Source organism: Sardina pilchardus, chromosome 3 (genome assembly GCF_963854185.1).
Source record: "Sardina pilchardus chromosome 3, fSarPil1.1, whole genome shotgun sequence".
Classification (NCBI taxonomy): Eukaryota; Metazoa; Chordata; class Actinopteri; order Clupeiformes; family Clupeidae; genus Sardina; species Sardina pilchardus.
In genome coordinates this window covers 19,989,448-20,014,952 of record NC_084996.1, presented here as the reverse complement: position 1 = coordinate 20,014,952, position 25,505 = coordinate 19,989,448, and the positions used below count along the sequence as shown (strand labels likewise).

General features: G+C 45.1%; 3 protein-coding genes across 3 annotated transcripts; all 3 read left to right on the top strand.

The window, feature by feature from the left end:
- Positions 1-295: 295 nt before the first annotated feature.
- On the top strand, positions 296-2,327 carry ccdc103 (coiled-coil domain containing 103). Its single transcript, XM_062532331.1, has 3 exons — positions 296-602; positions 782-911; positions 1,293-2,327. The coding sequence occupies exons 1-3, from the start codon at positions 457-459 to the stop codon at positions 1,821-1,823; spliced, it is 807 nt and encodes a 268-aa protein (XP_062388315.1). The 5' UTR covers positions 296-456; the 3' UTR covers positions 1,824-2,327.
- A 382-nt stretch (positions 2,328-2,709) lies between these two features.
- Positions 2,710-4,025, top strand: LOC134075929 (Ig-like V-type domain-containing protein FAM187A). The gene has a single exon (XM_062530956.1). The coding sequence runs from the start codon at positions 2,710-2,712 to the stop codon at positions 3,961-3,963; it is 1,254 nt and encodes a 417-aa protein (XP_062386940.1). The 3' UTR covers positions 3,964-4,025.
- A 528-nt stretch (positions 4,026-4,553) lies between these two features.
- On the top strand, positions 4,554-19,579 carry abi3a (ABI family, member 3a). Its single transcript, XM_062532320.1, has 9 exons — positions 4,554-5,000; positions 5,881-6,051; positions 9,180-9,359; positions 10,893-10,954; positions 12,027-12,122; positions 12,858-13,174; positions 14,981-15,097; positions 17,851-17,973; positions 18,354-19,579. The coding sequence occupies exons 1-9, from the start codon at positions 4,869-4,871 to the stop codon at positions 18,515-18,517; spliced, it is 1,362 nt and encodes a 453-aa protein (XP_062388304.1). The 5' UTR covers positions 4,554-4,868; the 3' UTR covers positions 18,518-19,579.
- Positions 19,580-25,505: the final 5,926 nt, after the last annotated feature.

Genomic DNA, 25,505 nt, shown 5'->3' with positions numbered 1-25,505 from the left:
ACTGATATATTTTTTTTAAATGTATGTTATCTAATGTGTATGTCAGGTAAACAGAAGGTAAATATCAAAGATCCTTCATTACTATCCGCTTTAACCCTCTCTGGTAAATATCCAGGTGGAGCCTGATACAAAATGCTCATTTAAAAGAAAAGTGGTCAGACGGATTTAGAGGCTTTTGCATCTGAACCCTTATGGTAAATATCCACCGATTCCTAGAACCCTAGTTTTAGAATCTAACTCTTGACACGCCCCATCTGATCATGTGATTGTTACTATGGATACGTGTGTCAACGGAAGTAGGGGTTGCATGTTGAAGACTGAACATTTCTTTATGTGCCTCTGTTAAAGTGGGTTTCTTGGTAATATTCGTTCGGTGATAAAATATTTTCATTGAGAGAGGTTTTGCAAACCATCGATAACAGGTTTTGTTGAGTTCAAACCCAGTTGCGGAAAAGAATGGAGGAGTCTGAATTCGTAGTCAATTTCTCGGCCCTAGAAAAGGAGTTGGACTCTGCTGTTGAAGCTGACAAGAAATATCGTCGCGAAAATGATGCAAAGTTCAGGGCTTTGCATCAGAAAGTTGCCACCTATGAGGAATTTAGGTAAACATCTGAAATTAGTTGAATAAAATACTTTCTACTTGTAATTAATTGCTAACTGTAGTGGGCTTAGCCATGATCTTTTCAATAATTTAGACGTTTGTCTGACGGTAGGCCTATATAATTGTAAATTGTATTTGTACCCTTCAGAAATCGGTTACATTTTTATCTTGTGTCTCCAGAGATATTGTATTAGCATCTCACCTGAAGCCCTTGGACAGGAAGGATAAAGCAGGTGCTCCACGTAAGCAGCCCTGGAACTCTGTAGCCTCGAAGAGCTGCCGCGACCCCCAGACTTTTGAAGAGATGCAGGTTGGTCTGAAACATCATAAAATCATTGTCATATTCCCCCACTGATTGTCAGGCTATAGCTTTTGTATTTATTTTCCTTTTCACTCGATTGAGCTATCCTGTCACAAAATATACGTCGCCAACATTGTTGTGTGGCATATGTCTAGGTCCAAATACTTTGAACTTTCCTTGTTAAATTCTGTTGAGCTACTGCAGTGGCTGTATAATCTTGCTCTGGAATTGATCATCCGTAGTGGGCAAGTAGTAGCCTTAGTGTCACAGAAGACAGTAGGCCTAGAACAGAGATGTTGTCACACACGTTCACAGAGTGACAGAAATGGCCCAGCATTTATGGCGACACGCACGGAGTAGGCCTTTAGTCTTCTGTTTGTTGCCCTACAGCCCCAGCCGTCTGGCTTCCAGCCCAGGACCGCATTGGAGTTCAGTCGGGACTGGCGGAGGCTGGGCAGCGGTGTTGGTGAGAAGTACAGCCTGCTCGTCTCCCTGGGAGGGGAGGCCTTGAGGGGCATCTTCAGCGCAGAGGTGGGCTTTGGCCTGCTGGGGGAGCTACTGCTCGTCCTGTCTCAGGGGTTCCGGCCTGCGGAGTGGCCAGTGGTGGTGGGGGTGCTGGATGGCCTGTCGAGGACGTCCCGATTCGGCCTCAATGTGTCCTTGCTGAGCAGCGGAGAGAAGGGGGCCTGTGAGGAGCTGTTCCGGAAGATTCAGAAAGCCGTGGACAGCGAGGCGCAGTCTGATGTCAGTCACAGTGGTGAAATACCACCCAGTGATGCGACCACAGTCAGCGATGCTACAGAACTCAGTGAGGACAGTGGGAGTGGAGATCAGGGTGTGGAAACGGTAGCAAATGACAATCCTCATGAACAATTGAAACATTTAATGCAAGTCTATGGTATCCCTAGCAGTGGTCCATAGACAGGTTGGGAATATGAGGGATGTAGACTACTACCCATGGATGGATGAACACACACTGGTATGGTGATGACATGAGCTATTATGGAGAAGCTCAGAGCTTAAGTGGTCAGACGGCTTATTCATGTCGGTCTTGCTTGTTATAGCTGATATATTTTTTGTGTGGTTGTGTTCTCAGTTACTTTCTTATGAACTGAGACAGTGCAGTGGTCTGGAAAATTAAATACCTTTTCATGAATATTTTAGACTTTGTTTCTTGACACAGGCTATCATAAATAAACCAACCAGCAAAACAGAAAAGAATGGTACCTTGGTAACTTGCTGTTTGAAATACATATATAGGTCATTGTTTTTACTCCAACATCGAAAGCACATCTACAGCTACATTTAGAGGCTTATATAATTTGTCTACGTGCCCATTTTGTTCAACTTTCATGTGTGCTGTAGCCTACTCTCAAATTAACTGGTGAAGCTTTCCTTCCTTCATGTTTTTAATTCATTAAAAATGATCCCATATGTCACAGACTGGTTTATCAGTAAAATTGATTTCAGGAGGTGGACGCTAAAGTGATTTCATCACATTTTAAGTTTCATTTGTCTTGTAAGAGAATGGATATGTAATAGGAGGAATAGATTATAAGAAAAAAAAAAAGTTTGCTTGCAGCATGGCCCTCAGTGCTAGACTTGATACATCCAGGCCAGACTGTATGGGGGGGGGGGGGGGGGGGGGAAGACAGCGCTGACCTTAAAACTGTTCTTTTGTTTGTTCCAGGCATGTTGCCCAACAGAAATGAGGTCCTCTAAGTGATTACCATGACAACCTTTGAGTGGCTGAGCATTCTAGAGTTCTCTTGTCATTTTAGTCCTTGGTGATTTGCGGTAACCTCAAATGACCTTTCTCTCACAGTTCCTCGTTGCCCTCTCGGCACTGTCTACACTGGTAGCCTATGAGGCCCCCGAGGATAAGGAGGACGTCTTTGCCAGCCGAGCTTGTCCTGCATTCCTTGTCTTTGACAATGCAGCCTACCTGTCTGACATGACCATTGAGTTGCCTTGCCACTGCAAGCCTGAGAAGACTCACGATGTAGTGTGGTACTACCAGAAACAACTGGGCTCCACCGACATCCGGGCACTGACCGATTTTCAGGGCATGTCTGTGGTGGACTCGTCGCGTGTGGGCCGGGGTTCTGAGCTCCGAAGCCGGTTTTCCATCCGACTCTTCAGCCTGCTCATCTTCCGGGCGCAGGAGTCGGACTCAGGCCACTACCTCTGCGGAACAGCTTCCGGAGACTTCTTCTACGGATATGACGTGGACGTCCAGGAGGTGAAGAAGGTCTCCTTTCCGTGGAGCGACAAGCACAGGGTGGCAACGGTCAAATCTGGGGGCGCCATACTCTTCCAGGCCTTCACCAGTTTCTGGCCGTGGTCAGTGTGCGACCGCTGTGACGTTCCAGGTGAGCAGACGCGTGTGGGCCTCTGCTACGTCCAGAGCGACTACCTGGAGCCACGCTACCGCCGTGAGACAGACAAGGTCACTTCCTGTGGGTCCTCAGCAGTGCCCCGGGCCCTGAGCCTGGACAGAGACAAATACGCAGCTGAGCTGGGAGTGAAGAGCTGCCACGTCCCCTGCCCACCCAAACCATCCTCCTCTCTGGAGCACCAGACCCTGCTGGAGTTCCTCGGCTACAGTGAACGAGAATCGTCGTCGGACGCCGTTCCCATCTACTATCACAACCACGCAGCAGACTCCCTGCTCATCCTGTCCTGTCCAGGGGCCAGGCCTGAGCACGCAGTGGCCTGGGACAGAGAGGCCACACCGCTCTACCGCTATGAGTACATGGAGGGTCTGAACCAGAGCTTGCGCATCTTCATCGACACAGGCCACCACCTACACTTCCAGCCAGCACAGCTAGAGGATAAGGGCTCCTACTACTGCTGGCTTCAGGGAAAGCGGGTCGCTGAGATCAGGCTGGGCGTGTACCAGCGCCTGGCCCGTCAGCGCCTCCTGACAGACCCAGAGTCCCTGTACGCTCTCAAGATCATCCTCACGTGCTACGCGGTGCTCACCGCGGTGTTTCTCTTTCTAGTTTTCGGGCAGTTTCTTTGGAGCACGACAAAAGTCAAGAGGATGGCTTCAGTCTAGCTTCGGCTGTTGTTTTTGTTTGGGTATAAGCTACACAGATAAATATTTTCTTTCTTTGTTGATGAAGCTGAGAATTTGTGGTGTTTTATTGAAAGTTTTTTTTATTATTATTGATTAAATGTAGCCTATAATAAATCCTACTTATTTGTGTTTTCATACTTAAGTTTCTCTCTATCAGTTTGCAGCCACTAAATTAATTGTTTAATCATTCATTAGCATGACAGAGCGCAGTGAAAGTGAAAATTAAAAAAGTCCCAGAAAAAATGAAAATGAGAAATGTCCCCGAGAATAACATCAAAAACATCCAACCACAAATAAATCTGAACAGGATACTTTAAATCTAGTCAGGCCTATCCTTCATTTAGTTTGGCCTGCCTGACCAAAGTTCAGTAACTGTTTCATGCCAACAGGTGGAGATGCGAGGCTGTGAGAGTCCACATCGGATATCTTTGGTGGCCCTTGTAGGCGGTACGGTTACAGATACGTCGTTCACTATCTTGTCATTCATTAAATCCATGTGATAGCTCAAAAAAGAAAGTAAACACTGAAGTGCGTAAATACCTAGGCTACAATGATTTAGGCCATAATGGAACATGGACTAGGCTTGTTCATTTTCACAATGTTATAACACGGGATAAATTAGTAATCTATTCGTTAATTAACGCCCGTTTTAGGACTGTGAGATCAAGGGTGTTCATTGCGCCAAGAGTAAACGTGAAAGAGAACTTGCGGTCTGCAGCTCGCTGCGCGCTGTCACGATATCCTTCTCGCTTTGACTGTCAAGTTCTCTTTCCTCGCTGAGACAACGTCAAAGGCTGGGCGGCTCAGCCTCTCTACAAGCTTAAATCATCTTTCATGACGCGCCGTTGGTGAATGATTTTTTGCGGGAATTCAAGACGATTGTGATGAAGGATCAAAACTACACCGAAGAAGTAGTCAAAATACTTCAAGAAGCGCCGTCGGCGAGACAGGCTCTTTTGGAAAACTACCAAAACCTGTACAATGTGGCGGACTACTGCGAGAAAAACTATCTCGAGGTGAGAACTTTTTTGAACTGTAAAACTGAGCTGCCGAATTTTTGATAAGCGGGCTGTGCCATCTCTTCTATGGAAATGAGATGTCAATCTGTAGGTAACTCTTGTTTGTGAAGTGTAATATTCTCCTCTGAAGGTTAATGGAGTAGGCCTACAACAAAATAGAAAGTGACAAATGAATAGTGATGTGTGTGAGTGAGGTGAATTCTGTAGTAGAGGCTACTTCATCAAGAGTCTGCAGTGCATCAACCTGTGACTATAGCTGTTCTGCAAAAACCCCTATAGAAGAAATGAAAGACAACCTCTCTGTTTTCAGGAACATGTCATTACAACCACAGAGGTTCAGAACAAGCTGTCGTTGACTGTCTTGATGGCTGGTGATTCTGGCTTCTTTTTAGAGCAGCGTGTTTGCCTAACAGTAAATTAAACCACAGACAGTATAGGCTACTGTAGCTAGCCTACTGTATGTCATCAGTGAACAGTGAGTTTCTGAAGATGAGACTGCTTCCCCCTGGGGTCTGTAGGCTACCTGAGTTTCACTTTGTTGCAGCTCATAGATAAGTTGCATGTGCATGTGCATGCAGTCGTCTCCTTTGCAGAAAAGAGGAAATGTTGACGGTTGCACGTTACAGAGCAAAGCACCAGACACAACTGTGGGCCTTATCTCTGCTGGTGCAAAACTGAGAGGCAACACCTGTTTTGTTTTGTTTGTTTGGAGGTGAAAATATGTCTATGTGTTCTCATCATACTGAAGTGGTGTGGATATTCAGATGATTTATTCACAGATGCCCCCCAGCCCCCCTGAGTATCTTCTGCAGATCCGTAATAATTGAATTGTGGTGACAGTGATGATGCGTGCCTCTGTCGCTCTGGTTCTCCGCAGGCAGGAGATGAATCCCAGAAGGCTCTGGAGGAGACCAAGGCCTTCACGACCCAGTCCCTGGCCAGTGTGGCCTACCAGATCAGCAACATGGCCAGCAGCGTCCTGAAGCTCCTGGATGCCCAGACCTCTCAGCTGGGCCAGATGGAGTCCTCCATCAATCTCATCGGACAGGTAATGGCAAAGGTTTTGCGGCGCGGTCCGGTTCGGTTCTGTTCGGTATACTATAGCCTACTTTGGGCCCCAGGACGACACAGAGTGGGCGGTGGGTTTGGGACTCCAGAATCCACAGTCGAGCCCTCTAGAGGTCTTGTGGGCTCATCAACGATGACACACTGAAGAAGGAGGATGCTCACGTGGTAACTCCGCTGTGTCAACTCAACCAGCCACTACAAATCACTTCAGTGTTGCATTCGCCATCAGCTGGATTGTCTGTGCGTGCACAAAGGATTTAGTAATACCGGATACTGTGCTTTGGAATCTGTGGGGTTTTGTTTAGTTTAGAAAACAAACAAACAAGCAAAAAAAAAAAAAAAACCTGACATCAACAGACATTAAAGCATTGACAGACTGCATGGTCCAAATAGAGACCATGGGTTCAAGATCAAGGGTTAAATGTGAAAGATTTACTACACAGAGAAGAGCTAAATACTGTAAGTGTCAGAAATGTGACTACATGATATGTCAAGTAGGTTATTAACAATAACAACAGCAATAACAATACGTTTATATAGCGTTTTCCAAGGCACCCAAAGCACTTTACATTTAATGGGGGACCTTACTAGCCACCTCCAAAGTGTAATGGAGGACCTTACTAACCACCTGGGTGACGCACAGCAGCCATTATGCACTAGCATGCTCACCACACATCAGCTTGAGGGAGAGATTGAGGACAGTGTCAACTAAACTACTTCTTAAGGGTACGATAACAGTGCAAGATTAAGGGTAAGATTAAGCGCAAACGTTCCATCAGGATTTTATGTTCTTAAAAGCTGAATAGTGATAATTAGACATCCATTTAAAATATGACAGTTAACTTATGTGGTCATTTCATCATCTGTAATTATTCCTAATAACTGGTCAGAAGGTGAAGGTTGTCATTATCTCTGTGCATTAATCACTATACATCCATTGGACCAGAACATTCAGATAAGTTAAATAAAAGGCATGGGACAGGTGACCAAGCTCTTAAAGAATTGCTTTTTAACTATCCTTTCAGATTAGCATCATTGAGGCCTTACATGCATCTACAGAAAAAAAGAGTTTAGAGAGTTGTTAAAGGGATATTCCGCCATTTTTGGAAATACGCTCATTTTCCACCTCCCCTCGAGCAAAACAATCGATATTTACCTTGTTCCCGTTCATCCAGCCATTCTGTGAGTCTGGCGATACAACTTTTAGCTTCAGCCTAGCATAGATCACTGAATCGGATTAGACCATTAGCTTCTCGCCTGCTAGCTTCATGTTTAAAAGTGACTAAGATTTCTGATAATTTTCCCATTTAAAACGTGTCTCCTCTCAAGTTAGAAAGTGCAATAAGACCAACTGAAAATGAAACCTGGCGTTTTTCTAGGCTGATTTGACATGGAACTACACTCTCATCTGGCGTAATAACTAATAATCAAGGCAACTTGCAAACGTACCATAGGCGCAGTGATATCGTACGCAGCATCTGAAAATAGTCCCCATAGACATCAAGCAGTAGTAGTGCCAGTAGCTGCAAGTTGCCTTGATTATTACGCCAGATGAGAATGTAGTTCCATGTCAAATCAGCCTAGAAAAACGGCAGGGTTCATTTTCAGTTGGTCTTATTGCACTTTCTAACTTGAGAGGACACACGTTTTAAATGGGAAAATTACCAGAAATATTAGTCACTTTTAAACATGAAGCTAGCAGGCGAGAAGCTAATGGTCTAATCCGATTTAATGATCTATGCTAGGCTGAAGCTAAAAGTTGTATCGCCAGACTCACAGAATGGTTGGATGAACGGGAACAAGGTAAATATCGATTGTTTTGCTCGAGGGAAGGTGGAAAATGAGCGTATTTCCACAAATGGCGGAATATCCCTTTAAAGGTCAGGGAGTGTTGAACTTCCGTTTCCCAGGAGGTTGCTTACGCCATCTTATTCTTGTGGTTCCATTTTTTTATTTTTGAGATGAGAAGAGAAAAAAAAACCCTGTAGATTTCACAGGGAAGCCAACCATGACGGTTTTTGCTGACAGAATTCATAAGCAACGAGGCAGTTTGTTTTCCTGAGTTTATTTTTCCTTGTGTGATACACCCACCCAAATGTCCTTGTTTGTCCACTTAATTCAGAGGGGGGTTGTGGGAAAAGCCATTACAGCCACCAGTCTCAGTCTCAACCATCCCCAGTTCCATACCACCCACAGCCTATCCGTGCGCTCCCCATCTCCCCTCCCTCTGCTCGGCTCTGCTCTGTTCCTCCGCCCCCCCCCCTCCTCCTCCTCCTCCTCCTCTCCCCTGGGTCTCCGTGTGCTGGAAACCTCCAGTGCTTCCCAGCCTAGTGCTTGATTCCCTGCACCCACTCTTGGGCCCTCGCCCTCGGGAGAATAGCCTATAGCCACCCACCTCCTCCTCCTCCTCCTCTCCCCTCTCTCCCTCCCATCGTCTGTCGTCCCCAAAGCCCTGGCAGGGGCCGCGGGCATTCCAGCGCTCTGTCCGTGCCCAGCTTCACCAACCAGGTCACCTGAGGCACGCTTTGGGGACGGAGGAAGCCCCGGAGGGGCTCGGCTGGGCTCGGAGGCCCTCGCATGAATGACGCTCACTGTTCTTCGGCGAGGGGGCTGAAGCACTCGCCGTGATTGATGCTGCCCATTGTCCTGGTGTCGCACCCAGGAAGGGGGCGCGCTACAAAAGGGGCACCAAATAATAAAAAAAGGGGTCCCTCCTTTAGCAGCCCCGGGTATACTATGCGGAGGTTGGCATTTTGAGGAAATGGCTGATCCGGTCATTGGCGTGGCCTTGGTTACTTGATGTCTGGCTATAAATTAAGGGTCCACCCTGTCTGACCCAGACTCAGCCTGGTGTATCATGGGAAAAATAGCAAGCAAGACGCATCATTGGTTCTCTAATTCCTAAAAGTTTGTCCCTCATCCATGAGAGGAATGCATTCATTTGTTATTTGTGTATTAAGAATGGATTTCTTTAAAAAACACATAGAAGTGAGTGAGGTTTTGTTACCATCCACACAGCCATGTAGGATTTCAAAGTAAAGGAGTGCACTCTTGAATAGCTTGTTTGAAATGTCAGCTTTTTCTTTGTCTTCCCCCCCCCCCCCACAGACAGTGGCCATGCACAGGGAGAAAGTGGCTCGCAGGGAGATTGGCGTTTTCACGGCGGCAAAGAGGGTGCCTCGTAGCCACAAGGTCATCCCCCCGGCAACAGGCAAAGAGCCCAAAACCAAGTACACCCGCACACCCATTTCCTATGCCAGTCTAGACTCACTCGGCCATGGCATGAAGGTGAGAAACCCCTCTGCTGAGATTCATCTGACGATACTACTTTGAAATAGATGATTAGGCTATGTGTAGGTGTACTTAACAGTATGTGTATAGGTATAGTAACAGTAGTTAAATTCAAACACATTGATATATCCTGTGAGTAATTATGCTTTATTTAGTCATGACGTTGTCAAATTGAGGATAGGCTACTACTAATTCCATCTGTTGTGAGTTGTGTCTTAATTTTGCATTATTTAAAAGAGATCCATGCAAAATTGGTCCCTTGATATAGTGCCTATGCAGCGATCGCAGACACAATTTTATTAGTCTCTCTGACTGCCACATCCGCTCACTGAAGGGATTCTGACCTCAATTAGTAATCAAACACACACACACACACACACACACACACACACACACACATGCGCGCACACACACACACACACACACACAAGCCCAGAGCAGCACAATGAGCTGACAGTCTGCCACAGCGTGGGAAAAAACAGCGAGAGGCACTAATTAGTGCTGCCGGGGCTAAGCCGTCTCATTGATGCCCTTACAAGTCCTCTTCTCCTTTACGGAGAGTGCACACGCACACACACACACACACACACACACACACACACACACATACACACATACACATACACGCACACACACACACACACACATATACACATACACACTCACATACACACTCACATACACACACACACACATACACTCACACATACACTCACGCACAAACACACACACACACACACACACACACACACACACACACACACAAACTTCCTTTCTCTTACACACAAACACACACAGAACAAGACAAACATGAAGCCCTACAAGTATGCATGCAAAATTAAACACACACACAGACAGACAGACAGACAGATAAAAAACATTCTATCAGAGACGCTCTATTTTGGCCATTCTTCTTCTCACTGAAGTTCACGAGAGGACCTTGCATACCTTACCAGCATTTGATATCTTCATTGTAGGCCTACTGTGACTGTGTGCGTACACAACCCCTGACCCCGCGTTACATCATAGTTAGGATATTGCCACCATGCCGCCACCAACCAAGTGCTGCTGAAATGGGAACGTGGCTGGTAGATTTCCGACACACAATAATGACTTACTGTTGAGTGGCTGTTGATTTTGACCATTTATTTGACAGCAGCTGGTAGATGTTTAACAGTTTAGATATTGGCACCATGCAGCCGCCAGCCAAAAACTGCTAAAAATGAGAATGTGGCTGAGTACATATCTGACGCGGCGCAATAATGACTTACTATTGAGAGGCTGCTGTGAATTCCACCATTTATTTGTCAGCGACGTGGCAGATGTTTGCAATCTAAAAAGCCCATTAAGCAGCCTGACCACAAGAGATCTGGTCTCCCGGCCGTAATGCCCAGAGCCAGCTCCACCACGTCCCGCTGGCCTCGTCCAGCTCCTGCCTGGACTGGCGTCAGCGTCAGCGGGCCAGAGCGCCGCAGCTCATCTGTGCCTCTCCTCCTCCTCCTCCTCCTCCTCCTCCTCTTCCTCTCACAGGACTCCGGGAAGCAGGTGGACCGGACCGCCACCATGACACGCAAGCCCGGCGGCACGCTTGGGTAGGTGCCCTCTCATCCACAGCTGGTGGCATATACACTGTATATCAACTTTATCCAAGACACAAAGGTCCATAGAGACAATGCAGTACAAATATGAATAAATATCTAACAATACAAAACATTTAAGAATAAAACATATGATGCATCATTTATACAACCTAAACAGACAACGGGTCCAATGTTTCCAAAGGCAAGATGTGTACCTTGTGTCACTATATAGGGAACTAAGTGTTGTTTTACAGACAAGCCAACAAGGCAATGCTGAACTTACGAAAACTGATGTTATTGCTGACTATTATCTTTATGGACTCCATATTTGATTAACCATTATTAGCCATTATTAGGAAGTTACCTAACACCTGGCTGTAAGTACAGTATAGCTATATTTACTCAGACATTGAATACATACACCGGATCTGTTAACAACACTCACACTTTCTCATGTGAAATAGGCGACAACAGTGTTACAGGGAGGATGATTGTTTTTTTTTAAGTGTAGGAGGCTGTGAAGTTGCATTTCCTGTTTTTTTTCTCTCTCTGAAGGGTTCTCAGACAGGAAATTCATTTTGCCTCACCTCTTTTGCTGACTTCCTCTGTCTGTAGTGATTGTCACAAGCCTTGCCATACCAAGAGGCAGCTCACGCTTCTCTAACTGTTTACGTTTACGTTTCTCTAACGTAATGTCCAATGTTTTGTAATGCACTTGGCGTGTGGAAAGTTCATTATGTTCAAAACTGACAAAACTGATGTTGAGAGAGTGTAGTAAGTGCTGGGTATACAGTAATTGGGACTTGTTGATCTCATTAATCGCTGTTCATGTGTAGGCTACATTGACTGTGGAGTACTTCAAAAGGAGTTGAGATGTGTGTGTGTGTGTGGGCGTGTGGGTGGGTGGGTAAATAATAATGTGTGTGTGTGTGCTTACATGCCAAAACAAGAGAAATAGTAAAATTCATAATTGTGTGCGTGTGTGTGTGTGTGCGTGTGTGTGCGTGTGTGTGTGTGTGTGTGTGCGTGTGCGTGCGTGTGTGTGTGCGTGTGCGTGTGTGTGTATTTGCTCGTGCCAAAACAGGAGAAGTACCCGGCCACTTGAACCTGTCCAGTGCCCGGTTGCCCCGACGATGTCCCGTGGCGCATCGCTCACGTCTCTCAGTGACCGCTCCACTGGGTAAGACTCTCGTGTGTGTGTGTGTGTGTGTGTGTGTGTGTGTGTGTGTGTGTGTGTGTGTGTGTGTATGTGTGTGTGTGTGTGTGTGTGTGTGTGTGTGTGTGTGTGAGTACTGTGATGGCATGGCGTGGGTATGACCCTCGCATGTGTGTGTGTGTGTATGTGTGTGATGGCATGGTGTGGGTAAGACCCTCGCGTGTGTGTGTGTGTGTGTGTGTGTGTGTGTGATGGCATGGCGTGGCATGGGTAAGACCCTCGCATGTGTGTGTGTGTGTGTGTGTGTGTGTGTGTGTGTGTGCTGAGATGGCATGGTGTGGGTAAGACCCTCGCATGTGTGATGTGTGCGTATGCTGTGATGGCATGGCATGGGTAAGACCCTCGCATGTGTGTGTGTGTGTGTGTGTGTGTGTTGTGTTGTGATGGCATGGCGTGTGAATACCGGCTCATTGTATTAGGTTGTAAGCGTGGACTTGTCTGGCAGCATGAAAGGCTGTTGCTCACTATATTGAGTTGAGTGTGGTATCTCACTGGAGTTTGTTTTTATTTGTAATGATTTGGGTCTAAATATCACTATCAATACAGAAAGCATGTGATGTAATGTCTGTATAGATTACTACTCTTGAAAGTCTCTGTGCTGCGTTCAGCAGTCATCTGAGCCATGAAAACGGCTCGTTTGAAAGATAGATATTGTTTACTCTCCAGTCGATGTACCCAACTCTCCGTGTCCGTCCGCAGGTCTAGTTTTGGGAAGGCCGTAGCCCCGCCGGTCGTGCCCAGCTGGCCCGCTGAAGCGGACATCACGAGCACGATACTGGAGGACGGGGCTTTGCTGCCGCCGCCGCTGATGGACGAGGACGGCGGCGTGGTCGAGGTCGAGGTCCAGGACTTCGTCCCGCCCCCTCCTCCGCTGCCCTCCGCTGGCGACTCCGCGGAAGTGGCCCCTCCGCCTCCCCCTCCACCACCACCACCCCCCGTGGAGGCGTCGGCACTGCCCCCACCCCCAATCGCCCCACCCCCCCCGCCCGCCCCACCTGCCCCACCTCTGGAGACAGGTAGGCCTACATCGACATCTTCTGCCTTAACACTGCACAGAACAACAACAACAACAACACCACATTCCATTTATGTAGTAGGGCTTTATCAGGGCACCTAAAGAGCTTTATAGCCAAGAAGGGAGCCTCACTAACCCTCCACCAATGTATAGCACCGACTTGGATGTCGGGGTTTAAAACTCGCAGTGCATTCTCATGGAATATGAGGGCCACATCGTCTGAGTACAGTCTTATCGTTATCATTTGGAAAGCCCTGTTTTTATCATTCATATCAATCTTATCGTTGTCATTGGTCTAAAAGGCATTTTTAGGAGTATACCATCTCTTTTGAAGTTGTAGCTGTCACAGGGCCCTAAGTAGCATGATGGGAAAAGTCTAGCATACTCTAATATAATATCAAGGCAAAATCTATTTGCTATACAATGAGCGAGATCTGAGGCACAAACATTGATGGGTCAATGTCGTGCTCCCACTCACCATACAATAGCTTTAGTCCATGCATAGGGTGACCAGATAATCCCGAAAGTTCCGAGTCACAAAATCCAAGCAGTTGTCCCGAATCCCAAATCCTGCCTTTATTGTCCCGAAAATGCTACGAGAGCAGAGTCTCGAGTAGTTATTGTCTGATAGAACATTAAAACGGTTCATGGTGGTTGAGTCGTCCTGCAGCCTGTGCACGGCGACTGCTCATTGGCTGCAGCAGTCCCTACTGCATGTGTCCTTTGAAAAATAAGCTGATTTTCATCCGTTGTTGACACAAAGCTACACCAACACAATCATTGTGCCTTCTGAATGACCGGCTGGGATGTAATGTCCGCAACACTGATAAATTGCTCCCATTTAATGAAAAAAATGCAACGTTTCGACCCTACTGGGTCTTCATTCACCATTTGCCTGATGAAGACCCAGTAGGGTCGAAACGTTGCATTTTTTTCATTAAACGGGAGCAATTTATCAGTGTTGCGGACATTACATTCCTTCCTAAGTTACTCTCCATTTGTCCTGCACCTGCGAGGTGGGATGTGCACACAGCTACTTCTCTTAAACAGTATCTAATGGCAACCATAGTCACGTGGCCCCCTGGTCCTGTCCCGAAGGTCACCCATTCTCATCTGGTCACTCTGTGCACAAGACACTCTTTGCTCATTCACTGACTTTGCACTTTGCCTCATTTGAATTAAGACATTGCATTCATTGCCATTAATGGTATTTTTTCTTATTGCTTAAGCAAAAAGAACATACAGTATACTATCTGCTTATTGGACAGCCACGTTTTAAACTATTCATGGCATTCCGATGTTGCAACATGAGCAGTTGTCCGATCCCCCCCCCCCCCTCTGTTCAGACGCAGGCTCTGGCACGAGACCTTAGGGACTGTGCTGCTGGCGCGTGTGCTTGAGTTAGCTGGGGCTGGATCTTCCTGCACCCGAATACAGGAAGTGAGAGCACTCAGCCTGCTGTTAAAAAACCGAGATGCTTTAATCACGGAAATTAGTCATCAAAATAAAGAACTCCGGCACTAAACATAAATGTCATGTTCTCACGTCTCAGGTTGCAAGAAGAATTTGCCATACTGTTATTCGTGTAGTGTTCTAATGTTGAGTTCGACAGAATGAAATGGATTAAGGGTTTTACAAACCATTAAAGAACTGACTGGTATATGTTGTGTATCATGCTAAAAACTTGTTGATGCGTTTGGGTATGAATGATTCTGTACAGGCTTGGAGATCTCAGTTTTAGGTTGCATGTTGCATGTTGCATGTTGCTCCTGCATGGTGAATAAATGTCTTCTTTCCTGTGTGCCAGTGGCAGAGGAGAACGGCTTTCCCCCTCCCATTCTCATGGATGATGCCCTCCCTCCTCCAATCAGTGATTGCACTGACCTTCCACCTCCCCCTGTCCCGCCATTGGACGAGCTTGAAGGTAGCCAGCTGTCACTCAAACAGAGGAGCCTGGTCCCTCCTACTCTACCTGGGCCCACTCCTGGGTCTTGTTATATTACATGCTTGTTGACTCGAAGCATTTACTCTCTGCGATTCATTTATTTCCTTGACAAAATGTGTAATCAGGTTTGTCAGTGTGTCTAACCTCCTTACAGGTTTGGCCGTCTGTGTTTCTGTGCTTTTGTAAGCTGCTGCATGGTTCAACATAAAAAAGGCATTAACGCTGCCACAGAGACTGTTTGCATAGGTGACACATACATGGAAAATCATCACTTTATATGTGAAGAAGAGCTTTGTGGGGGCGGACGTGAGCTTTAAAAGCTTATTATTGCACCCCTAGTGTGTAACTCACTGTCTATACCTCCTATGGAGGTATCTATATATATACATTAAGTATACATTTACATGGACATGCACTCATGTAGCCCACACTCTTGCTCAAAGACTCTTACAAAATGAGAAAAAATGTTAAAGCTAGAATGCCGTAAAGTGCAGTGGCGTGTGAGTGTGAATAAGCGTCTGATTTATTTATGACTTATTTCATTAATGACTCTTTCAATTAATCATGATCACATCACATCTTGCACACCCTCTCCTTTTGAGTGTCTTTAGGTTGAGTGTGTTTATGTTGAACCATACGCTCCGCTCCGCTCCACGTGCACGGTCTGCTCGTGCCTCTGCTGAATGGACTTCCAGTCAGTCTGACTCTTGATCTTTTGAGTGAGGTCTCTCTCTCTGTATGTGTGTGTGTGTGTGTGTGTGTGTGTGTGTGTGTGTCTCTTCCTGTGTGTGGCGTAGCTCCTCGCACGAGGCGTTCTCGCGTGCGCCGCCACCCCCCCAGTGCGCGGTCGCTCTCGCTGAGGGTGCGCATGGGCCCCAGCACGCGCTCTCTCTACACGCGCTCGCTCTTCCTGCCCGGCGTCCAATCACGTAAGGCCACAGGGGACCAGGATTTAGACTAGCACTCTCATCAGAGAGATTTAGACTAACACACTCATAGAGGGATTTAGACTAACGCACTCATCGGAAGGATTTAGACTAATGCACTCATAGATTGATTTAGACCAATGCACTCATAGAGGGATTTAGACTAACGCACTCATCAGAAAGATTTAGACTAGACTAGTGCACTCATAGATTTAGACTAACGCACTCATTAGAGGGATTTAGAATGACGTACTGTTGTCTAGGAGTATATTGTTGGGCAAATAGAGAAAAACTATGCTTATGATTCATATTGAATACAGTTTGTACATGTACTTTTGCCCAGGACAGTAATAAGTTGATGTTTACTTCCTCCAGCGTAGCCTATGGTGTAAACTCATGTAGGAGTGAAGTTACATTGCGTCAGACATGTCCGTCATAAAGTGAATTGATGTATAGATTATGCAGAGCGGAGAGTCTGGATGTGTCTGTACCCTAATGCATAATGCTTGTGATGTTTTGTTGATATATGCTGCCGCTCCTGCCGATCCTGCTGCTGCTTCACCACACTGTGCTTGTCTCTCTTGTGCCTCTGGGTCAGTCATGATCCCACCTCCGCCCGCGTACCCTCCCCCGTCCGCGCCGCCCGCCTCACTGAGCCCCCTGACCAAGCTTCCTGCCCGCCTTGAGCACCTGGGTGAGTCCTGCCCACTCGCCCGCCCCGTCCCCGGCGGCTGCCCGAGGGCATCTGTAGCTAGCGGCAACGCAGGTGTGAACATTTGGCAAGCTGATGCCGCCTGGGTTCACATGGTCTACGTGCCGAGAGGCCGGCAGGGGGAGAAAATAGCTTTCGCTGCAAATTCTGTACAGAGAGATCAAGTTTTTTTTTTTTTTTTTTATCTGTCATGGGGTTTGGAAATAAATATAGGCTACAAAAGCGTCCTGTTGTTATAATATGATTGGGTATTTTCAGCTGTTGACGAGATTTGGTGTGGTGTGGTGTCAGCACCATTGAGGAAACGTGCAGCTCCATCCCAGCTACTGGTTTGGATGAAATGATGCAGATGTAGAACTGAGCGGCGATGTGTCGTGCAGTGGATGGTGACCACATTAAAGTAGCCTACAATCCAATCTATAACATAATTAGGGCATGATGAATGTGTGTTGTTACGCAATAATTGTATGCATCGATTCATACTGCTAATTAAAACTGGCCAGCTGAGACCAGTGAGATGCCTGCAGTAGCCGTGTGATAGCGGTGTGGGCTTTGATGAGTTTGCCACGTGTGTTTCAGCTGCGGAGAAGTACATGGACACTCATCAGGCCTCTACAGCTAGTTTATAAATCATCAGGATGGAGAATATGTGTAGTCAATGCTCAACTGATTCTGATAGATGATGAAAATAGGTTGTGCGTTAAACCCAAGTTAAATGTCACCTGAGTTACAGCCTTGTGCCTCTGATTACATGTGAAGGCAGTGAATGCACACATACTGTGTTGTATGACTAAAGCCTACCTTTTTGGGAAAGGTTCTTGAAAGATTGTAGTCTTTTGAATAAAGCTTGAATGAGGGGTATTAGCTAAAAGACTGCAATCTTTCAAGAGTCTTTCCCAAATCTTGTCAAAGTGTGTCAGTGTAAGGTAGGCTTTAGCAACATGATGCACGTGTGTAGAGTAGTAGGGGAAATGTCTCCATATCACGACTACACACATGATGACATGCTATGGCTTTTTGTGTTCAGAGCCTGTGTGTGTGTTCAGTTCTGAGGTGAAGGTGTTAATGGACGCTCTCTACTGTGTGTGCGGTAGATCTGGAGATTCCTGCACCACCACCGCCACCCCTTGACTGCTTTGATGGCTTCGATGACATGCCACCTCTCCCTCCCCCTGTGGACTACGACTCGGCTGTCCCAGCTAATTACCTCGAGAAAGGTAGGACCCCTTCCTCTGGCATGTCTATGGTGCATGGGCCACACCCAAAGGCCACATTTGTGTATTCGTGCATACATTTGTGTGTGTTTGTGTGTGTGTGTGTGTGTGTGTGTGTTCTAGAACATGACATCATTTGTTTAGTTGTTTGTGTTAAAAACTCAAATGACCCCCCTCTGAGCTATTGATATGTTTAATAGGACTGAATCAGTATCTCTCCATTGTCTGTACTGACCTGAATACAAATACATCAGGGTAGAAATCTGATGAAATCCAGCCCTCTGCCTACAAATGATGCACTCTAGTGCCCCCTGCTGGCTAATGGCTAACATGAGTCTCTGTCACTGGCTAATGATCACACTGCTGTTCCTTGACTTGCACAGTGGTGGCGCTGTACAACTACGAGAAAGGCAATGCGGACGACTTGGCCTTCAAGGAGGGAGATATCATCTACGTCACGAGCAAAAACGAGGATGGCTGGTGTGAAGGGGTGTTGAACGGAGTGCAGGGCTTCTTCCCTGGGAATTATGTGGAGACGGCTACATAACAAGGGCAGTGTGTTATTACATGAACACACACAACATGGCAATAATATGCTGCACATCACAGTGAATTACAAATGTGATTAAGTGTTAAGCTTAAAAGCTCAGTAAGCAATTTTATTTGGCAGAAAGTTTCACTGTAAGTGTGTGTCTCTATGTATGTATGTATGTATGTCTGTATGTATGCATGTATGTATTGTGTGTGCTGGGGCAAGAGGTTTAGACCAAAGTTTGTGGAGTTTGACGACTTCAATGCCCGAAGAGTCAAAGGCACATCACTATCTTTAAGTGGAATTAAAACTTTGTCCATCTGATGTTTAAAAGCACACTGGTCAAACTAGCACACATTGTTAATACCCATAACTTAAAAATCCTGATTTAACCTTTTATTTTGTTTTAACTCTCCATCAGGACATCAGTCAGGCAGAGACTAGAAACAGGCACACTCACGACAAACATACAAAAAGATGATAGTCAATCTGTCAGAGTACCCAAGACAGGATGACAAGTATCTCTTTACCTGCAGCATACCTCTTCACTTCCTAGCACTTAGACTGTCCCGGCTGTCACAGCCACCGAGAGAAGTGGCGTACGTCTGCTGCGCATGTTGTGTTTGTCTTCATCCTGAGACTAAGGACATGTCCTGAGACATTAGTGATGGGTGGTAATTACACAGTTAGTGCCAGATCATTTAACACAATCTCTATAAATTCCCCTAGCATTGCCTTTACAGAACAAGCTAGGACAGTTTTACAATCACACACAGCAGCTGGGCAGTCTGCTCAGTCTTGCTCAACAGGTCAATTTCCCAGCCTTGTCTTTACGTATAGACTGCAACAGAGGATTGGTCCTTGCTAGTTTCTCAGGAGTCAGCAGCAGAGTTAATGTGTAGTCAAACTAATTTTGTCGGTGTGATGCAAACTAAAATAAAGTAATATATATTTTGTAAAGGGAAATTAATTTTGTAAATATAGTTTTCAAGAAATCTGTGTAAGTTGGCAATTTCCACAGGCATATTGTATGTATATGTAAGACATTAACTTACATTAAACATCTCTTTACATCTCTTTTGCACGTAGCGTAATTGTTTGCAGATATGTATTTCTGCATGTAAAAACAACAACAACAAAACTGTTATGATGTTTAATAAATAAAATAAAGGGCTTAAAGGAGAAATCCGGCGAGTTTCCACATAGATCTCCATTTATCAAGCTCACTGAGTAGCCTGGCTAACACCACATGTCAATGAGAATGTGGTCTGGGAACCAAACATTCATGCGAAACATAGGTCCATGGAATCCAGGCTGCTCTGCAGCTTGAATGAAATCGTGTGCAGGGCAGCATTGGTGCACCCAGGCTATAGTCACCGAGTTGGTACGAAATAAAACGGAAACAATCTGTATTACCTACCTAGCTTGAATTGCTACAACCAGCAGCTAACGCAGCCAGGCAAATAGACAGCAGCGCTACACTCTGGGGGCATGTACATGGGGGTTCAGGGACACACATGCCTCCAGAGTGTAGCGCTGTAGCTGCCTGGATGTATTAGCTGCTGAGCCAGGTAATACAGATTGTTTTTTTTTTTTGGGGGGGGGGGTTGGTACTGACAGTAGTCGGTGACCTCGAGAAACAGATCTATATGAAAACTCACCGGATTTCACCTTTAATTTACATTCACACTGAATTTCCATTCATTTTAATTACAGTTCATGTGAACAGATGAAACACTTGAATTTCCCTTTGGGGATCAATAAACGATCTATCTATCTATCTACCTACACACACACACACTGACTGCTGGTGAGGAGATGTGCTTTCCTTAGCAACACTTCCAGGTTATAAAAGGTCGTCGGCCTCATCGTGCTGTGTGTGGTCGTCAGTGGCTGTTGGTCATGATGTGAGAGGTGTGGCGGTGCTTCCGATCCGGCACAGGCTCTCTGTGGTTACTGGCCCACAGGTCATGTCAAAGGCAACACATCTGGACAGCTTCTGGGGAACTTCACTGATTAGATTACTTTTTCATTATTCTGTATAATTCAGTGTCCCTTAGGAGTACACTTATGTATTATTATTACCACACCTTACTTATATGAAGTTATTATTCTTTAAATTGCTGCTTGGTACATAATCTCACACAAATACTTGCTGTCAATCGAGTATAATAGGGAAGGCAGAGAGGCCAGTATTGCTGTATGTCGCAGAAGGCCGTAATTGTCAAAGACTAGCCTTTCCTGCATATCTTCAACACATATTCTGGCTAGATATCTATTTGCACACATTCCAGTGATAAACTGACTGAAGAGTGTGTTGCCCCAGGTCCAGATATGAGATTAGTTTCAGACAGATTCCCTGCAGGTACACCTGTTGAGTGTGTGTGTGTGTGTGTGTGTGTGTGTGTGTGTGTGTGTGTGTGTGTGTGTGTGTGTGTAGGGCTGCTTCACTGGAAAGAGAGGTTATTTGAAATGTCCATATAGTGATGCTTCAGTCAAACCAGTGGTTGCAGTGTATCAACTCTATACATCTTAGCACAAAGATGATTTTTTAAGCAAGAGGATGCAGCAGGGGGTCCATCATTGAGCAGAATGTGCTTGTTTGGCTAGTTGTGTAGCATATGCTGCTGTGTGACGTTTAGTCAGTTCTGTAACTGGCTGACTGAGCCCCGCATGGTCTCTTGTGTGAACAGTCCAGGTGCTGCACCTTTAAGGCCGTAGCTGTTGCCATAAAACCTAATCTGGTCTCATATAGTCCTATGGTGTACCCCTGTCAGATAAGAAACACACCCGCCCGTGTGCACACAGACATACACACACACACACAGAGACACACCAAGAGCCTCTCAGAGTTCTACCATCACCAGCACTGAAAACAACGCACCATCTGTGAGGTAATAATTAAGTCTTGTTTCTTCTGGCTTTGGTCAAATGGTCTCTAAACTTCTATCAGTCAGCCTCTCTGGGTAGTTTCTTGTGGCGAGGTAAAAGAGTGTAGTGATTTTGGAATGAGGCATCGGCCCTTGCTATTCGTATGGAGGCCCATGTGATGTTGATCACAAGGTGGAGGACAAATGACCACAGCAGTCTAAGGTAAAGGTGTTTGGCTGTGTCTGCGATTTAGTGAGTTTGTAGACAGTCTTTACATTGCTCCTTTCTCCCTGAGAGAAAACTGTTATTGGGGGGGTCATTTCTGTATTTGCTTTTAAGAATCAAAGAGTAATGCAGGTCAAGCACAGTGAAGGAGATTTGCAGTGTCACTGATCGGCGGCATCAGACCCATTAACCAGGCTCATAGTTTACAACAATCGCTAAAGGCAATGCCATATTTTTATGAAAGAGAATACTATTGGAAAACCTACTGTTTGATTCAAACAGCACTCAGTGTGCAGACTATAACTCTTGGTTTGTGCACAGTCTCTTTTCTTACCCAAGAGTAAATCCTAAAGAGGCAACTTTGGAGAACACGCCAATCTTTGTGAAGACTGTGTATGTTAAATGAGCTTTAAGAACGTATTTCTTCAAGATAACAACTTGCAGACATATAAAACGTGAATCTGGAAGAAAAGTAATGTGACATGCAATGAGATTAGTCGTACATTTCTTGAGAGTCCAAAAACGGCATTATGTAACTCATCCAATGAGGAATCACAGAGGAAGAGTCTCGACTGTGACCTCTTAGCATATCGCTAATTGATGATTGACACAGCAGACTCTCATCAGAGGCCTGCAGTGAATGCAAAATGATTTGAATATAACTATCTGAGCTTTTGCCTCATTTATTATTCATAGAGCTTAATAGTCTCACCTCTGACTACAATGTCACTTACCTACCTGTCACATTGGAATGATATGGGTAGCTATCTCACAAATTGATGTGATTGGCTCCTAAGGTTTGTTACATAAAAATCCAGACTGTCGGATATTGAGATATGATGACCCTTTTTGAGACTGTCATGGGATCACTGCATGCCTTGACTGTTTATTCCTGCACCCCTTGAGTGTATTGTAATCAGATCTGTGTGTCTTTCTATGCATCTGTGTGTGCAGCTTGCTCATATAGCTTAAAGCTGGGGTGTACTTCTAATGTTACTAGCCAGAGGGTCACCATATCGTGACCCTCCTACATGGCCAACTGGATCTGTCTCAGAACGCAGAAGCTGGAATTTGGGTAGTTTTGGTTTATTGTGTGATCCAAAAAATCCAAATCCAAATACCATATGGATATACGTTGAAATATCATATGGAAATAAGTCAATTGAAATGGAAATAAATTATTTCTTTGGAGAGAGTTTAACATACAGTATAGTCTATATGATGAGATTTTGACCAAAAAACATTGGATAACACTTTACTTGAAGAAGGTATACCTAGTGGCATGACACAGTCATGAACACATGACCTACTTGTCATGACAAAAACCAAATGACACTTAATGACAGAAGCGTTACGTCATAAACGTTTATGACTTGGTAAGAAAGTTTATGACACATTCATGACAGTGTCATGTCACTCTTATGCAGATACCTTCAAGTAAAGTGTAATGAATCACAGAATTAGTAGCTCATTTGTTTCTATACGGTTCACATGAGGTTTTACTTGTTTCTTTTCTCAGACAGCTAAATCTAACGCATTGAAAATATCTTAGGCCTATCATAAGGTGATTGTTGCAAGGTGATATGTTATTGTTCATTCAGTTCAGTGTAGCACATTTTTCACAGTCAAATCATTTGAAGGCCTTCTTGGCTATTGCCTATTGTGTCATAACATCAGTCAAGAGCTGCTTCAAAAGTCACAAACAGATGTGATGAATGTGACAGCTGTCGCCAGACCCTTGCACAAGCATGACATGCAATGCCACGCTCAGATAACGTTCTATATGCGAGTCATCCATCTACTTGCTGAGGGTAACCTACATCTGTTTACACAACTGACTGCTTATCTTGACACCACAAAGAAAATTATTGTTAAGCAGTCGTTCATTGTGTCTTTTCTGCGGGGCTGCAACCTATTAATAGATGGGTCAACAACAGAGCATGATATTGTTGCAACTGTTAGAATTGAGGAGGACTACCGTTTAATAGGTGTATCATCGACCCCCTTAATGAGACGAGGTTGTTTTGTGATTTAGCACAATTTTATTTGACCAGATATAGTGTGGTTGATAGCATTTCATTGTCTAATCTTTTTTCTGCATCTGTCATCAGTGATTTAAAGTTAGACATTAAGGAAGTGAATCATACTACAATTTCATAATGTTCATAGTTTAAATTCAGAGGAGTGAATTCTGACTGCACAATATCCCATGGACACCTCAGTAAATGTCTTACAAACAGGTATAATTAAATAGGGATAAACAGCAAGAAATCTAAATTATTTTCCAATTGAATTCAGTTTTACCTATTCATTTATAGACAGACAGACAGACAGATAGATAGATAAATTGCTCTATCCATCCCCAAAGGAAAATGATGATGTTACAGCAGCAGTTAAACTATAGAGCAGTAGTATGTTCAGATGATGTGAGGTGTTGTTCAGTTTTCTGGTGTAATTTGCTCTGATACATTACCCCCACCTCTTTCCCCATGATGGAGACCGTGTTCAACTTTATCCTCCTAGCCCTCCTGAAGTCCTCCTTTATCTTGGCCACATTTGAGAGCAGGTGGTTGTTTCCACTCATCTCAAGCCCCACAACTGCAGAGTATTTCTGCAGATGACAGGCTGCTGCAGAGTAGCGCTGACAGTCTGAGGTGTGTGTGTGTGATGCGAGGAGAGAAGAGAAGAGTACAGTCTCCTGTGGTGCTCCTGTGCTGCAACAATAACGATCAATAACAACTCAAATTGTTCCCAAGTATCCAGAGACTGAACCCCTTAAAACAAGCACTTAGGCATATGACAGCAAGACAAAAATACCTTTGCTTTTAGGAGAAGAAACCCTGAACAGAACCCCATCGAGTGGGGACTCGTCTGTTAGGGTCCAACCAGATAGAGGGACTGAATTACAGTTATAAGCGCGAAATCCACCAGACGCTATGCTCATGTTGCAAAGTGTACCGTGTGTTCTCAGTGAAAAGATGTCCTGTTGACCTGGCTTAACACAATGATGCAATCCATCTCACAGGTGCCATCAGATTACCGAAGTAAAGATGTCTGGACTGAATATGTCATTTCCCATCCTGGAGTAAGTGAGCCTCCTTTCGTCCCTTCTTAAAATAGATGGAAGTCGCAAGTGTTATTCATGCATTATTCTGTATTTTACTCTGTAAATTCCATTAATGTATTAAGACAGTTACAGAACAAACAGTATAAATATATGTACAGCCATCCGCATAAAAAGCACCTCATTATAGACACACACACACACACACATACAGCACATCAGGATGCAGGATGTGTGATGAGATCTTCTGATCCTCTTCTCTCTCTCTCTCTGTTCCGTCCCCTCAGGATCTTCGTGCCCCTCATCTGCTTGTGCGTGGTGATCCTCTGCTGCAACACCTCGTGTCGAGCCCTGCAGCGTGCCCGCGAGGAACGCAGTCGCATGCAGACCGCTCGCGAGGCCGACAGCCCGTCCGTCTTCATCATCCCGTACCCCCCCTCCGACGATGACCTCTACCGGCCTCCTCGCTACAGCGAAGTCAGAGGAATCAGCCCGCCTCCGCCAGCTTACAATGAGGTAGCACGTCAAAACGCTTTTTTAAAATTATTATTATTTTTTTTAAATCTCTTTAAGCGTTTTTTATTTACCATTATTATTATTACCACACTCTAAAAAATGCTGGGTTGAAAACAACCCAAGTTGTGTTGTTTTCAACTCAGCTGCTAAGTAAAATGGGGTCCAACACAACATTGGGTTATCTTAACCCAGCAAATTGGGTTACTAAATTTAATCTAGCGAATGGATTGACATTTTGACCAATGTGTTGGGTTATTTTGACTGTTTAGTTAAATTTACGTAAAGTTACGTATAGTATTATCATTGTTACTCTTAACTTCTCAACAT